Source organism: Neoarius graeffei, chromosome 15 (genome assembly GCF_027579695.1).
Source record: "Neoarius graeffei isolate fNeoGra1 chromosome 15, fNeoGra1.pri, whole genome shotgun sequence".
Classification (NCBI taxonomy): Eukaryota; Metazoa; Chordata; class Actinopteri; order Siluriformes; family Ariidae; genus Neoarius; species Neoarius graeffei.
The window spans coordinates 11,160,108-11,177,584 of NC_083583.1; the positions used below are offsets into that span (position 1 = coordinate 11,160,108).

A 17,477-nucleotide genomic window follows, 5' to 3' on the forward strand; every position below is an offset into this window, starting at 1 on the left:
CTATATTTACACTTTATTTACAATGAAAATATATACAAACTAAAAAAGCTGGTAGAAACCGTAGATTCACCGCTGCCTGTCTATAGTTGAAACGAACTGTCAATCAAAGAAAATATCCGGTCGCTTTCACCAATCACCAGTCTCCTCGCGGAAACTGCCATGTCCCTCCCATGTGAGGCTCGGAGTCCGTAGGCGGGCGTTTTTTGCAGTATTTGTCCAATAACCGTCTTGCATTTTGAGATTGAAAAGCGCAGAGCTCCCAAATGCCGTTGAAGTCCACTGAGGCTGGGAGTCCGTGGGAGTCCGTAGGCGGGCGTTTTCGCAGTATTTGTCCAATAATCGTCTTGCATTTTGAGATTGAAAAGCGCAGAGCTCCCAAATGCCATTGAAGTCCACTGAGGCTGTGTTGCATCGCGCTGTCATGAGGGGGAGAAACTCACGCACACATTAAAGTTATAAGGGCATTTTTAGAGGAGGCTGAGCCTCCCTCGTTGTCTTAGAGCAATCTCCCGTGTACTAAACAGAATGTTTGGCAATTGACCGACCCATGCCTGACCACGACTTTGTTTAATGCTTCGAGATTTGGATCTGGACACCTGTTTGCTATGCACTCGCTCTCCCCTGCTCATGTATCTGTAAGTGCCTGCACTCTGACATTCTCATATTGTTTGCACAGTGTTGTGGAAAAACCTATGATCACATCCCAAATGTGTGAGATTTTCACATAAGGGTAAACAACTTCCAATATCCCTATTTATCTAGCTAATTTGTATCATGACCAACGGCTGCCATACACATCATACAAGCTTGTTTATATGGTCACAGTGATTATCAATCATTAGTTACTGTTACTTAAATGTTTGCTCATATTCCTTGGTTCTTTGTGAAATATAAATTTGTCAATTATCAAAATTGATTTGTGATTCTTTTGCTTTTATTTTAATAATAATTAGAGCAAAACATGCTCATGTTAGAGATGATTTTATTAATCAGAAAATGGCATGCAAAACATGTATCACCTTCATTGGAAAATTAATTCAATTTAGCAGGTATCCAGAAGAAAAAAAAAAGTTATTCCTCACTTTTTAGAGCTGCCTTATTCCACGGATTGTTTTTTTTTTTTACTTTGATGTCCAAAATGATACAAAAGACATTTATATAATATTAAATTTCATTGTCTGTGCAGTGACAAAGTAACACGCATCTTATATTAAAAAAGTTATTAGTTTGATGTTATTTAAAACCTGACATCTTTGCTCAAGTCAAAGATATATTAGAGTTTTTGTGTAGAAAATATAAACAGAAATGGCCGAGATGTGTGGCATCTCTCACCGTCAGCAATGTTGGATAATAGACAATACAGAAGCACCGATACAAATTAGGATAATGGTGTTAAGATAATAGCACTGGAGAGGTCTGGAGGTAATTGTGTATAAGATGGTAATCATGTACCTCAATGTGAGGACACTGACAGTCCTAAGTTATCATTTGAGCTATCTGAAAAATACAATGTGTTAATTATTTATGCCTAAAAATCACTATTGAGGAAAAATAAAAATCGTGTTTAAATGTTTGACTACTGGCAGTACAGCTCGTATTTAAGCTTGGCTCCCAGTTTGGTTCCTGATAGTTTCTTCTTGAACTCTTCATCCATCTGTTTACTCTGAGCCTCGCTGAAGTGGTTCTTCCAGTCTCCTACCACACCTATTAAAGAAACAGAGTTAACAAAGATTAGTGTTTGGATACCCGATCTTCAGTTGATGATGGACTGGTAATGTACCAATAAACAGTTATACTAGTACCACTTGTTATGAAGCAGACTATTACAGAGATATCTATAGTATGGGGGTAATATTGCACATTGCTAATACAGTGGTGTTTGTGAACCCTTTAGAATTTTTTTTTTATATTTCTGCATAAATGTCCTAAAACATCAGATTTTCACACAAGTCCTAAAAGTAGATAAAGAGGACCCAGTTTTAAAAAATGAGATAAACATATTATACTTGGTCATTTATTTATTGAGGAAAATTATCCAATATTACATATCTGTGAGTGGCAATAGTATGTGAACATCTAGGATTAGCAGTTAATTTGAAGGTGAAATTAGAGTCAGGTGTTTTCAATCAATGGGATGACAGATGAGTGGGCACCCTGTTTTATTTAAAGAACAGGGATCTGTCAAGGTCTGATCTTCACAACACAACTTTGTGGAAGTGTATTATGGCACGAACAAAGGAGATTTCTGAGGACCTCAGAAAAAGTGTTGTTGATGCTCATCAGGCTGGAAAAGGTTACAAAACCATCTCTAAAGAGTTTGGACTCCACCAAGCCACAGTCAGACAGATTGTGTACAAATGGGGGGAATTCAAGACCATTGTTACCCTCCCCAGGAGTGGTTGACCAACAAAGATCACTCCAAGAGCAAGGCGTGTAATACTCGGCGAGGTCACAAAGGACCCCAGGGTAACTTCTAAGCAACTGAAGGCCTCTCTCACGTTAGCATTAGGCAATGTTCATGAGTCCACCATCAGGAGAACACTGAACAATAGTGTGCATGGCAGGGTTGCAAGGGGAAAGCCACTACTCTCCAAAGAGAACATTGCTGTTCGTCTGCAGTTTGCTAAAAGATCACGTGGACAAGCCAGAAGGCTATTGGAAAAATGTTTTGTGGATGGATGAGACCAAAATAGAAATTTTGGTTTAAATGAGAAGCGTTATGTTTGGAGAAAGGAAAACACTGCATTCCAGCATAAGAACCTTATCCCATCTGTGAAACATGGTGGTGGTAGTGTCATGGTTTGGGCCTGTTTTGCTGCATCTGGGGCAGGACAGCTTGCCATCATTGATGGAGCAATGAATTCTGAATTATACCAGTGAATTCTAAAGGAAAATGTCAGAACATCTGTCCATGAACTGAATCTCAAGAGAAGGTGGGTCATGCAGCAAGACAACAACCCTAAGCACACAAGTCGTTCTACCAAAGAATGGTTAAAGAAGAATAGAGTTAATGTTTTGGAATGGCCAAGTCAAAGTCCTGACCTTAATCCAATCAAAATGTTGTGGAAGGACCTGAAGCGAGCAGTTCATGTGAGGAAATCCACCAACATCCCAGAGTTGAAGCTGTTCTGTACGGAGGAACGGGCTAAAATTCCTCCAAGCCGGTGTGCAGGACTGATCAACAGTTACTGGAAACATTTAGTTGCAGTTATTGCTGCACAAAGGGGTCACACCAGATACTGAAAGCAAAGGTTCACATACTTTTGCCACTCAAATATTGGATCATTTTCTTCAATAAATAAATGACCAAGTATAATATTTTTGTCTCATTTTTTAACTGGATTCTCTTTATTTTTAGGACTTGTGTGAAAATCTGATGTTTAAGGTCCTATTTATGCAGAAATAGAGAAAATTCTAAAGGGTTCATAAACGTTCAAACACCACTGTAAATTAGAAGGCCACTCAATAGAGGGCATACCACCACCAAGCTACAGATCTGGAGTTGCATCCAAATCTAGTCAATTGTTCATTGGCCCATGGCTCAACTTTCCTCCAAATTTCATAATAATCCATTCAGTACTTTTTGAATTATGTTTGGAATAGGGAAAATAAATCCTGGATTTGCATACATGTCTGGATCCTGGATCCACACACACACACACACCTGGATTTGCATCAAAATCTAATCAACTGTTCCTTGGTCAATGGCCCAACTTTCCTCCAAATTTCATCAACATCCATTCAGTACTTTTCGAGTTATGTTGGGAACAGACAGACAAAAACACATGGAGGTGAAAACACAACCTCCTCCAACAAAGTTGGTGGAGATAATTCATTATTTTTTATACTTGGTTTTCAATTCTTTGCAGTCAATTACTACACTAAAAAATTTGTTGTTTTCACTTAAAAAAAGTTACTACCTTGCGCTACGTTAAAAATTTGAGTTCATTGAAATTAATATAGTAAGTTAACACAACGAGGTGAACAATTTAACTTACTATATGAATTTCAAAGAACTAAAAATTTTAAGGCAGCCTGGGTGCTAACTTTAAGTTAAAACAAGAAATCTTTTTTTTTTTTTACAGTGTACCTGGAATTTGGAACCAATAAACATCAGACACTGGATTTCTTCCCTGATGATGTTCTGCCAGGCCTTTACTACAACTGGCTTCAATTCCTGCTTGTTCTTGGGGCATTTTCCCTTCGTTTTTTTCCTTCAGCAAGTGAAATGCACGCTTAGTTGTATTCAGGTTAGGTGACTGACTTGGCCATTGCAGAATATTCCCCATCTTTGTCTTAAAGTCCTGGGTTGTTTTTGAAGTCTGCTCTGTGCCTTTGCACTGTGAAGCACCATACAATAGTTTTTTGAAGCATTTGGCTGAATCTGAACAGATAATATACACTTGACTTCATCTTGCAACTTTTGTCTGCAGTGACCTCAATAAATACAAGCAAACTAGTTCCACTGTCAGCCATACATGCCCACACCTTAAGATGATTTTCGGATCATGAGCAGTTCCTTCCCTTCTCCATACTCTTTTCTTCCCATCGTTCTGGACCAACTTGACCAGAAAAATCTCCAATATACTGTAGTAGAGAACTAAAATTTTTTTTTAAATATGTCCAAATATTTATGTACCTGACCAGTATGTGTAAAATCGCATTGTTTTGCATAATAAAATGCGCTATAACGATGTCATCGCTGCAGTTCCTCCATACTGAACCGCACCAAACATCAAATGTATGTCTTCATTTGTATAAATCACATTTTCCATTTACATTTTCTCCTTAATTTGATCTTGCCACTTCCCACCCACTAAGTAATTAATTTTGGAGGGGGCACATGTTTGCCCCACCCTCCCCGTATTGTTAACATGTGAGGCCAACCTCTACATCTATTCGAACTGGTGTATCACAGGGCAGAGTAAAACTTTTGGAGGAAACCGCTATTCATTCTCTTCCACATACATGATCTTACACACACCAGTGTGTGTGTGTGTGTGTGTGTGTGTGTGTGTTAGTGTCACTGTTATTGACATGGGAGAGTGCCATCCTACCCACACAATTTTTCTCTCTTGATTCCTGGCTATCATCCAATGTTTTTTTTTTTTTTGAAGGTTGATTATTTTCTATTGCTTTTCACCTGGTATTGTGAGAAACAAGATTAACCAATCAGTATTATAAGTAATAGCACCCAAAAAAAATGAGGAAGTGTTAGCGCGTGCGTGTGTGTGAGAGAAACTACGGGAGCTGATGCATTGACAGACTATGATAGCTGTTTTTCAAAAGCTAAGCTGCATTATTGGAAGGTTTAGCATGCACCATGCAGAGGCTGTGCTCTTTCACCATTGATGTTTTCAGCTCTGTGTGGTTCGCATGTTAGGCCTAGGCCTATGGGTGAACCCGTCCCCAAACCCACCATTAATGCTCAGTTTAATTACCTTTTCGGAAAAAGACATTGCCAAACTGTCCATGAGAAGCTGAAGAGCTTGACTGCATGGCACTGAACGTGCTCTCTCCAGCAATCCCCTTGGCCTGTTCCTCTGTCAGACTGAAGCCAAAGAAGCTTGCAATTTTCTTTACACCCTCCAAGAGGTTCTAATAAAGATTAGAAAAGAGTGTTATAGAAAAGCATTCTGTATTATTTGCTGCTGCAGGTGGTAAGAGAGCAGATTATTATTATTATTATTATTATTATTATTATTATTATTATTATTATTTTAAACTGCAAGCATAGGAAAGACACTCAATAAGGAATATATGAACTCTTGTACTCAACTTCATATACATAATAATAATAATAATAATAATAATAATAATAATAATAATAATAATAACTGAATTCAATTCACAAACAAATACATTTTACCAGATATGCTAAAACACAAGCATGGCCAGTTGATTAAGGAATACTGTATGTTTACTAGGGTGGTCCCGAAATGTATGGGATTTTTTTTTTTTTTACCAAAACATTCCGACCAGGGCGGCACGGTGGTGTAGTGGTTAGCGCTGTCGCCTCACAGAAGGAGGTCCGGGTTCGAGCCCCGTGGCCGGCGAGGGCCTTTCTGTGCAGAGTTTGCATGTTCTCCCTGTGTCCGCGTGGGTTTCCTCCGGGTGCACCGGTTTCCCCCACAGTCCAAAGACATGCAGGTTAGGTTAACTGGTGACTCTAAATTGACCGTAGGTGTGAATGTGAGTGTGAATGGTTGTCTGTGTCTATGTGTCAGCCCTGTGATGACCTGGCGACTTGTCCAGGGTGTACCCCGCCTTTCGCCCGTAGTCAGCTGGGATAGGCTCCAGCTTGCCTGCAATCCTGTAGAACAGGATAAAGCGGCTACAGATAATGAGATGAGATGAGACATTCCGACCACCCTACCATTTTTTTACATAGGCTAAAAGAAGGCAACAAGCAAAATTTCAGAAAAATTGGTTAATATTTAGAGGTGCCACGAGGTTGCAAATCGGGTTAAGCTATTAACATTAGTTGGTGTGTAGACTGTTGCAGAGAAGATCTCAAACCCCCAAAAAGTCACAGTTCTAGAGGGAATATGCCACTTCTATGAAAAAGAAGAGGCAGGAAGAGTTTATAGACTGATAGAAGGTTAACTTTCATGCACTAAGGGGTTCTTAAACAATGAGCACTGATCGTAATATGCTGATGAAGTTGTGAATGTTTTTCTTTCTATGTTTTTCAGATGGCTAGCAACAGTAATACAAGTAGTACTGGTGGTGCAAAGCACAAAACCAGAAAGGACAATTACATTTGGTTAATTGGTCCCACTTCCAAGGAACTGTCTGGGAGAAAGCTTCCTTCTGCTAGGGAAGTCCTTAGTGTGTTCTTTTATCTCCACAAGATACCATAATACCGAAGGGTTTAGAAAATCACAGACAAGTAATAGCTGTTGTTACTTTGAACACAGGAAGTTATATTACTGTATTGTTTGTATTCATATGAAACAGTTAATAAGCCACATTATTTTATATTGTGTCTTGAGTGAAAACTTTAATGGCTTTGTGGCACCTCTAAACATTGTTCAATCTTAACCAAATTTCGCACAATAACTTCTTTTAGGCAATGTAAAAAAAAGGTAAGGTGGTCATAACAAAATCCTAAAAAAAAAAAATTTGGGGGACCACCCTAATGTTTACATACCATATCAGTGGTGAACTATTACTATTAGAGGTGGGACTTGAGCTCAGCCAAAACTTAGCCAGACACACCAAAAAAGCAACAGGGCAAAGGATTTTGCAAGGGATTAGCGGCAGGCTGCCAGGTAACTCCATTGTGTGTAGCTGTCGATGTTGATTTTAAAAGTAACTGTGGCAGCAGGGGCATGGCCAAATGTTGGTTTGTGAATGGACGGCGGGGCCAGGGAAGGTGAGTGGCAAAGTCAGTACACCTGTTGTCGATTAATGTGGCGTGTGTTTTGCAGTGAACAGAACAGACGCGAAACAAGACTCTGCGTCATGCGTTGGACCAAGTGAGAGTAATCGATGGTCAACCCCTCCAGCCAAATGTGACAACCTCCTTCCTGTACTTCACAATTATTAAAGATAGGCTATACCGAGTGGCGCAGGACACTCAAACCGGCGAACAGATAACCCAGTTGTTAATCCTAAATAGCCGTAGGGAAGTCGTATTCCATGCGGCTCACTTTAATCCAATGGCCGGCCATTTAGGTCAGGATAAAACACTCAGCTGAATAATGGCCCGGTTCTATTGGCTAGGTATTCGCAGGGGATGTGCGGCGTGTCACGAATGCCAACTAGCAAATCCAGTGGCCAACCCAAAAGTGCCTTTGCACCCTCTCCCTCTAATCGAGACCCCCTCCGAGAGAATTAGCATGGATCTCATCTGGCCATTAGATCAGTCAGCACAGGGAGATCACTTTATTTTAGTCCTGGTGGACTATGCAACATGATATCCGGAAGCAGTGCCTCTCTGCAATATTTCAGCACACAGTATTGTGGAGGCACTCTTCCACGTTATCTCCTGAGCCAGGATTCCCAAAGAAATCCTGACTGACCAAGGCACTACATTTATGTCACACATAAATGTAGTGATTGGTTAATTACTTCTTACATAAACGTACACTGCCATGGCCTTCTGTCCCGGCCTTGAAGTCCTAACCAATCAATGAGCCAGCTCAAAACTCTTCTCAGTCTAGGGGCAACAAACAAAAAATCTCATTGGATAACTCTTTTAATGTTTTCAGGACAGTAACTCATTTCTAAAGGAAATTCAATTGAAAATGAGGCCAAATTAGAATGAGAAGAAAATAATTATAATGAAATTATGAAAAAAATTAAATATAACATTTGAAATGCTGATATGTTTGGACCTTCTCTGAACACCTAGAAGGCCCTGACAGTTCCCCTCTGCCATATCTAGACTATATATTTTTTTCTTTTTACCTCTTTCAGTTCCTCATAGGTCGCAATCAACACATTAGGGTCGTCCATTCGTTTGTCCCAGGCCACGGCATGGTCAAAATATGAACCCCAGCCAACTGTGTGTGAAAATCAGGTCAGTGCAAGACGTCTATACTCAGCAATCTTTGAAAAATTAAACATTATTGAACTCAGGAGTTCTAGATTATTCACCTTACCTTCACCAGATATGAAATCGGAGAAAAATTTGTCCCAGGACTCGGCTTTGGGCAGCACCGGGTTGTTGTTCATGAAATGGTAATAAGAGACGGCAGTGTCTTTGGGGTTTCGAAATATCACCAAGATCTGAAAGCAAACGATATTTTGAAGATGAGTGTGAAGACAAGACAAAATCCAAGACACATTTCCCAAGTCCCTGACTGAACTGAAGTGCTTAAAAAATTTGAAACTAGCCATGTGCTCAAAATTATGATTTTTAAATTAAGTTCTAGCCTATCAGTGAGGCTGATTCCTCACTCATGTAAACACATTTTCATTATAGTTTCAACATATTTACTGAATAGTTCATGGTAGTTTGTAAAATAGTGTGCTTTTAGGTGAATAATAACCTGAGAATTAAGGATTGAATATTTGGTGCAACTGATATTAATCCAACAATGACAGTGAACCTGGAGTCATGTGATCTGTCACATGCTCCAAATTGCTCTCACACTGACCTTTGTTTTATGGGTCTTAAATGAAGCAGGGATTAAATCAGGGTGCATATGAGTCGCAATAAAACGCCGTGATGGCATCTGACCCATAGCCTGCAAAGACAAACATTGAAAAAAGTCAAACAATTTGGCACAGCTTTATTCCTGAGGATACAGAAGAAAAACTACAACGCTGCTTTCACTCTTCGCACCAACACATGGTTTACTTGTCATCCTGTGGGAATCAACCAGAATGCAAGTTGTTTTTAAAAACGCTTTGCAGTATTCACATTTTTTCAAAGTGAAAGTGAATTCATGCAAAGTGAAGTCAGATTTTATACTATGCAAACAGGAAATGAAGTGGTTCCAAAATTGAGAGTGCACCCTCTGGTGGTCTGGAGAGGGAGTGTCCAGGAAAAATGTTCCACAAGCATTTCTAGTTACATTACAGGCATTTAGCAGCTGCTCTTATCCAGAGTGATGTACAACAGGACCCAGAGCAGTCTGGGGAGCATTTGGAGGTTAGGTGCCTTGTTCAAGGGCACTTCAGACATTCTAGCTGGTCCAGAAAATCGAACCAGCAACCTTTAGGCCTCTTAACCAATCAGGGGTGGGTTTCCCGAAAGCCTCTTAAGGCCAAGGAGAATCTCACAAATTTATCAACAAATTCTTCTGTGTATGGCTGTCTTCAAGTCATTCCACAGCATCTCAATAGGATTGAGATCTGGGCTCTGACTTGGCCACTCCAAAAGGCGGATTTTATTCTTATGAAACCACTGTGCTGTGGATTTGCTGCGCTGTTTGGGGTCATTGCCCTGTTGCATCACCCAGCCTCTTCTGAGCTTCAGTTGACAGGCACCCTCACATTATCCTGGAGAATTTGTTGATAACTTTGGGAATTCATTTTCCCCTCAATGATGGCAAGCTGTCCAGGCCCTGATGCAGCAAAGCAGACCCAAATCATGATGTTCCCTCCACCATACTTTACTGTAGGAATGATGTTTTGATGTTGATATGCAGTGCCCTTTTTATGCCAAATGGAGTTCTGCTTGTTCCTCCCAAATAGTTCAATTTTGGTTTCATCACTCCACAAAACATTTTCCCAGTACCATTGTGGAGTGTCCAAGTGCCCTTTTTCAAAATTCAGGCATGCAGCGATGTTCTTTTTTGACAGCAGTGGCTTCCTTCTTGGTGTCCTGCCATGGACTCCTTTCTTGTTCAATGTTTTGCGTATTGTTGATTCATGAACAGAGATGTTAGCCAGTTCTAATGACATCTTCAAGTCTTTCGCTATCACGCTAGGGTTCTTCTTTACCTCATTAATGATTTTGCGTTGTGCTCTTGGGGTCATCTTGGTGGGGCGCCCACTTCTAGGCAGAGTAGCCACAATACCTAATTGTTTCCATTTAGAGACAACTTGCCTGACCATAGACTGATGAATACCTAAAATCTTTTGGATAACTTTGTAACCCTTTCCAGCCTTATGCAAGTTAACAATTCTTGATCTTAGCGCTTCAGATAGCTCTTTTGTGCGAGGCATGATTCCCATCTGGATATGCTTCTTGTCAAAAGTTCAAACTCAAACTTTTCAGGGGTTTTTAATCAATCGAAGTAATTCTAGGCCACACCTCTGAACTCATTTCATTAAATGGAACCCAGGTGTGCTAAATTCTGACTGCAATGAGCTTTTTGAAAAGTCATTAGATTAGGGTTCACTTACTTTTTCCAACCGTCAGTTTCACAGTTTGAATGATTTATTCAATATGGTCAAACATTCTTTGAAAATCTGTGTCTCTTTAGTTATAGGAGACTGTCTTTGTTTATTATTGTGATTTACATGAAGATATGACCATGTTTTATATGGAAATTAGACATAAATATAGAAAATTCCAAGGGGTTCACAAACTTTTTACTTTGACTGTATATACACAAATATATAAATAAAGGTCAATTCAACTTCCTTAGGTACACAGTACACACAGATCAAAACCTCTCTCTCTCTCTGTGCGCACTTATAAGGGAGAACATTGCCCAATTGGCATTGTGAATAACAGTTGAAATAATCATGACTGCATGATCAGGGGGTAACAGTGAAATGAGCGAGCATGGGCAACACCTTTACTTAATTATTTAGCTTATTTGATCATTCTTTGGGCGGCACGGTGGTGTAGTGGTTAGCACTGTCGCCTCACAGCAAGAAGGTCCGGATTCAAGCCCCGTGGCCGGTGAGGGCCTTTCTGTGCGGAGTTTGCATGTTCTCCCCGTGTCCGCGTGGGTTTCCTCTGGGTGCTCCGGTTTCCCCCACAGTCCAAAGACATGCAGGTTAGGTTAACTGGTGATTCTAAATTGAGCGTAGGTGTGAATGGGAGTGTGAATGGTTGTCTGTGTCTATGTGTCAGCCCTGTGATGACCTGGCGACTTGTCCAGGGTGTACCCCGCCTTTCGCCCGTAGTCAGCTGGGATAGGCTCCAGCTTGCCTGCGACCCTGTAGAACAGGATAAAGCAGCTAGAGATAATGAGATGAGATGATCATTCTTTTGTGTGAACGTTTGTTCATTTAATTAAAAACACGCTTGGATTTTAAAAATGCCCAAAAACCTAAAATAGTTTCATTAATTAATTACCACGTTATATATGTAATGCTTCCAGATGATACTATATATTATCTTATTTTAAACGCTTTATATTTCATTAGATTTTGTTTAAAAACGAATGCCATGTGACCTTATCGACTGGATTTAGCAACTACTAATGCCTTCAACAACAGTGCAATTGCCTTTAGCAACTACTAATGCCTATTTCGGGGACGTGCATTGCAAAGATGCTCTTCATCCTCTTGCTCTTTTAGACTCCTTCTTATGAGCAAGTTTGGGAAAACCACGTACAGAGACAATGTTCATTGCTTAAGAGAGTCTCTCAACTCTCTCTTTAGCCCGAAAGGGCAACATTATTGGGAGACCTACCCAAAATTGCAAGTTGGGGGTGAGAAAATCCAGAGAAGAAAGTGTGTCTCATCTCATCTCATTATCTGTAGCCGTGTTATCCTGTTCTACAGGGTCGCAGGCAAGCTGGAGCCTATCCCAGCTGACTACGGGCGAAAGGCGGGGTACACCCTGGACAAGTCGCCAGGTCATCACAGGGCTGACACATAGACACAGACAACCATTCACACTCACATTCACACCTACGGTCAATTTAGAGTCACCAGTTAACCTAACCTGCATGTCTTTGGACTGTGGGGGAAACCGGAGCACCCGGAGGAAACCCACGCGGACACGGGGAGAACATGCAAACTCCGCACAGAAAGGCCCTCGCCGGCCACGGGGCTCGAACCCAGACCTTCTTGCTGTGAGGCGACAGCGCTAACCACTACACCACCGTGCCACCCCAGATTTGGCATATTAAATAAAATATATTTAATTGCTAATATAACTAAAAATAACAGCTTGTGTATTTAAGTGTTTTAACTGTGTCTACATTTAGTTGTCTCACAAGCAGCTTTAAAAAAACAAAACAAAACAAAAAACCTGACTGATTTTCTGCTACAGTGAAAGCAAGCAACCTCCTTAAAGTGCTGATGACACGTTTTTGACATCTTTGGCGATGTTTTATAACATAAAAAGTAATTCCCGATGATCCATATATTAATTCACGAAGGCGCCTATTTTACAAGTTATGATAAAAAATGCGGCTATTTGGGCAAATTTGACGGGGCTGCAGCACCCAGGAGACGAATGAGGAGGAGGGGCTATATGACGTCAGCGAAAGAACCTTCCTCCTCACTTACCGGTTTGTTGTTGATGTGAGAGGTGTTCAGTTTATCATTATTAGTATTATTATACATTATATATATATATATATATATATATATATATATATATATATATATATATATATATATATATATATAGTTATTATGCCTTCGTGTTGTGTTGCTGGCTTTTGCTCCAAAACCCACAAGGATGGGGTAAGTTTATTCAAGTTTCCCAGAGATCCCGAGCTGCATGCGAAGTGGGTGAAGCAAGTCAGGCGCACTCGTGACAAGTGGGAGCCCTCACCAACATCCGTCCTGTGCTCTGAACACTTCGATTTGGATTGTTTTGACACCCTTCCCAGCTTAAAGGAATCTCTTGGGTGTTCAGTTCAGCACAAACGTGTGCTGCTACCATCAGCAGTGCCTACAGTATTCCGGAGGGGGTCTACTAGTAGCTATGCCGGATCCAGCAGTCGTCTGGGACAAGGCGACTCCTCCAAAGACAGTCCAACTGTCAGAACATGTGTTGAAAAACAACATAAGATAAAGGTACGTAGAGCTATAGAGTGCTCCAACATGATGCTAAAAATAGTAACCATGCGGTCTGCGCGGCCATCTTGGAAGTGACTCGCTCCAGAGCACTCATAGAGTACACATCATAGAGTACACATTCATGATAATCATAAATGTAATCATAAAGTCGGCGTGATATCAGTCATGTATTTGCTTGTGAAAGCTTGTTTCTCAAAGCAAACACTGAGGGAAAGCTAACTTAGCCAGACAAGTAGGCTACAGATTGTCATTTGCTTACGCTGATGTAGGTTATCAAATATTTTGCTTCATTCAAGGATAAAACTAAGAAGCCATAAACTAGAAGACGTGCCTGCCAATATTATCCTAAATGTATCACGGATCAGGCATAGTCGTAAGCTTATTATGTTAGCCGTTTGCATGCTCCATTAGGAACTATGTATTCAGTGTAGCATATGGCTTACATGATATAAGCAGTGTTTACACATGCAAGGCAACAATACACAATATTAAAATATTGATTCCGTAACATTTTGAACAAATACGGGTTGACCTACCAATCCTTGTTATCCAACCTTGTGGTGTTCAATGCTGGGCTGTCTGCCTGTCCGCTGTCCATCTCGGGGTCGGAGTCGCTCTCAGATTGCACAGTAACAGGTTCAAACCTGTACGGTTGGATGCACCCATGTTCATCATCACTTGATTCTTCCGATCTATCCCACTCACAACACAATTCTAGACTCCCAGAAGAGGAAGAGCTAGAGAGTTCACCGGCGTTTTCATGCGCCATTTCCATTGAGTAGACAGCCAGTGAACTGCAGCGTGTTCTTCCGCTGATGTCACAACATGGCCATGAGCCACGGACCCAGTTTTCTTGCGCTGTGCAATTAAAAGTTGGATATTCGCGTAACAACAGCTTCTTTTCACGTAATTATAACAGAAATCTAACATGTTTGCCATGTTGTATAGTTTATTTAAGAAATTGCATAGAGTCATGTTCGTGTCATCAGCCCTTTAACATCAGACTTAAACCAATTCTATTTAAAAAAAAAAATATTTATTCCTCTTTCAGTAACCCTGAACTCTTGAAAGTATTAATTCATCAAGCACAGATTTGGTGGTTTAAGTCAATTTTCAATCGAAACAAATGTGCAGATTATAAGAGGATGATATGGGAACAGGGAACCTGTAGCCACAGAAACGATTAGACAAGTCTGCTACTAGTTAGTTGGTGATAAATGGCATTGTTGTTGGGGTGGTAGGGCAGCACAGTGGTGTATTGGTTAGCACTGTCACCTCACGGCAAGAAGGTTCTGGGTTCGAACCTCACAGCTAGCGAGGACCCTTCTGTGTGGAGTTTGCATGTTCTCCCCGTTTCTGCGTGGGTTTCCTCCGGGTGCTCCGGTTTCCCCCACAGTCCAAAGACATGCAGGTTAGGTTAACTGGTGGCTCTAAATTGACCGTAGGTGTGAATGTGAGTGTGAATGGTTGTCTGTGTCTATGTGTCAGCCCTGTGATGACCTGGCGACTTGTCCAGGGTGTACCCCGCCTCTCGCCCGTAGTCAGCTGGGATAGGCTCCAGCTTGCCTGCGACCCTGTAGAACAGGATAAAGCGGCTAGAGATGATGAGATGAGATGAGATGTTGTTGGGGTGGTAGGGCAGCACAGTGGTGTATTGGTTAGCACTGTCACCTCACAGCAAGAAGGTTCTGGGTTCGAACCTCACGGCTAGCGAGGACCCTTCTGTGTGGAGTTTGCATGTTCTCCCCGTTTCTGCGTGGGTTTCCTCCGGGTGCTCTGGTTTCCCCCACAGGTCAAAGACATGCAGATTAAGTAAAAATACCCAGCCAGTGCATACTTAGCACCGGTCCTATAAGCCTGGATAGATCGGGAAGGGTTGTGCCAGGAAGAGCATCTGGTGTAAAACCTATGCCAAATCAAATACGTAGGACAGATCTGCTGTGGTGACCCTGAACGTATGGGAACAACAACAAGAAGTTGTTGTGGTGGTATATATTGGCTGCTGTAAACAAAAATGTCAACAAGCTAGTATACAAGCAGTTAGCTAGCTATTTGGATGACAAAAAGCATAGGTGCAGTCCGACTTTTCAAAATCCCCAAGCAACCAGCTCATCTTTAGAGTTAATCCATGAAATTTTAATTTCATTTTTGTATTCCAGATATTATAAATCTAATCTAGAATAAGCAAGTTGAAATAATCTGAACTCATGGAGAGGGTGTTCAGCGTGATGCTTTCACTACCATGTACCACTACTTCTAACTTAGCCTAGGCTAGTAAGTTAATGATTACTAGCTCGGACTGATTAGAGAGTTGTTATGATGACAGTGTACATAGTGAGTTTTAAGATATCAGCACAAACGGTGCTCCAAAAGAAGCCAAGTGTAAAAGCAGCTGAACAGTTGCTTGTCTATAGTGGAAGACAAACTGGGGAGAACAGAAAAGCTTTCAGTGTATAAGGGAAGTTCGATCCCCTTCACTTCACCTCAGAATGCTTTGAGAACAATACAGACCTTCTGTGCATCTGGAGAGTGGAACTCGATCAGCGGAGGCTTTTGAGGGACAGTGTATCCACATGTAGTCATAATTTTCCTCAACACACCCACCATCCAGTTGCAACCTGGGACACAATCAGAGCTCAGAGATTAATCTGTTTGCGGTTTTGTTTAATTTGTCAGTTTCTTTTTTGTCTACTTGAAAGTAAACAGTGATTCAGCAGTATTGACACAAAGCATGCACGCACACACACACCACTGTGAGTGTTATGCAACATCCTGGACATCGAGGAACTTTTCAGCTGCAAAGCTTTAGTATTGAGAACACTGAACTTCACACTGGACTTGCAGAATCAAATCTATGTATCTGGAGTTGTTATGCAATGTGTAATCTGATCCTTGGCGTTTCCTGACATTCCAGCATTAAATGAGAGACTTTCTCTGCTTTTGTAGAGCTGCAAAAACAACTGAGAAGAAAGCAAAAAAAAAACATAACAGCTGAGATTTCTCTTATCCAATATCAGGTCTTACTCACCACATTTGGGATATGCCACCAGCAAGACATCATCCTCCCTGGCCTCCAGGTCCTTCAAGGCATCCAGGTTCTCCGGTGGGCTCATGATTGTGGAGTAGAGGATCCCATTTCTCCTGTAAAGCTTCTCCTCATCCTTCATATTCATGCCCTCATCCATCTTGGACTTCACACCTGATTCAAAAGTCTGACCAGACATTTTGTTCCTGCTGCTGAAGGCTCGGTGTCTCTTCTACTGCTGGCTGAAGAGTCGCGTGAGAGGAGTGTGTGTGTGTGTGTGTGTGTGCGTGCATGCATGCATATGTAGGCAGGGCTCGCGTGAGAAGGAGCTATTTGGGTGTTTCAGGATTTTAGTTACTTATTCAGAGAGCTTTGATTTATAACCATGACTACATGGATTTCTGGACAATAAGTAATGCAGTATGAATAATTAGGGGTCCATACACTAAATTACTATTAACAAATATGTAGCATTATTTCAAGACTGTAATTTACCTTCATTAATGTAAGTAAAATGTGAACCCATTATATTAAAGGAATACTACAGTGTTTTTCATCTTAATCTCTTTGTACAGTCGTGAAAACACAAGTACAGCCCATGGAAATTGTAGATCTTCTCATCTCGTCTCATTATCTCATCTCATCTCATTATCTCTAGCCGCTTTATCCTGTTCTACAGGGTCGCAGGCAAGCTGGAGCCTATCCCAGTTGACTACAGGCGAAAGGCGGGGTACACCCTGGACAAGTCGCCAGGTCATCACAGGGCTGACACATAGACACAGACAACCATTCACACTCACATTCACACCTACGGTCAATTTAGAGTCACCAGTTAACCTAACCTGCATGTCTTTGGACTGTGGGGGAAACCGGAGCACCCGGAGGAAACCCACGCGGACAACATGCAAATTCCACACAGAAAGGCCCTCGCCGGCCACAGGGCTCGAACCCAGACCTTCTTGCTGTGAGGCGACAGCACTAACCACTACACCACCGTGCCATCCGAAATTGTAGATCTTTCTCAACTTATTTAAACAAGCAAACATTTCACTCTCTTTGAAAC

At 41.2% G+C, this 17,477-nt stretch overlaps 1 protein-coding gene across 1 annotated transcript; it reads right to left on the reverse strand.

The window, feature by feature from the left end:
* Positions 1–16,697, reverse strand: LOC132899161 (sulfotransferase 6B1-like). Its single transcript, XM_060940851.1, has 7 exons — positions 16,418–16,697; positions 15,901–16,007; positions 9,108–9,197; positions 8,610–8,736; positions 8,416–8,510; positions 5,442–5,598; positions 1–1,704 (listed from the first exon to the last, which is right to left on the reverse strand). Exons 1-7 carry the CDS (start codon positions 16,611–16,613, stop codon positions 1,577–1,579), a joined length of 900 nt encoding a protein of 299 aa, XP_060796834.1. The 5' UTR covers positions 16,614–16,697; the 3' UTR covers positions 1–1,576.
* Positions 16,698–17,477: the final 780 nt, after the last annotated feature.

What these genes read in the sequence shown, in the direction of transcription:
- LOC132899161 (XM_060940851.1), bottom strand. Translation starts at nt 16,613, where the DNA reads ATGTCTGGTCAGACTTTTGAATCAGGTGTGAAGTCCAAGATGGATGAG. An exon ending in ACTCTCCAGATGCACAGAAG is followed by an intron (nt 9,198 to 15,900) that starts GTCTGTATTGTT and finishes TTGTCTTTGCAG; the next exon opens with GCTATGGGTCAGATGCCATC. An exon ending in CGATTTCATATCTGGTGAAG is followed by an intron (nt 8,511 to 8,609) that starts GTAAGGTGAATA and finishes TTTCACACACAG; the next exon opens with TTGGCTGGGGTTCATATTTT.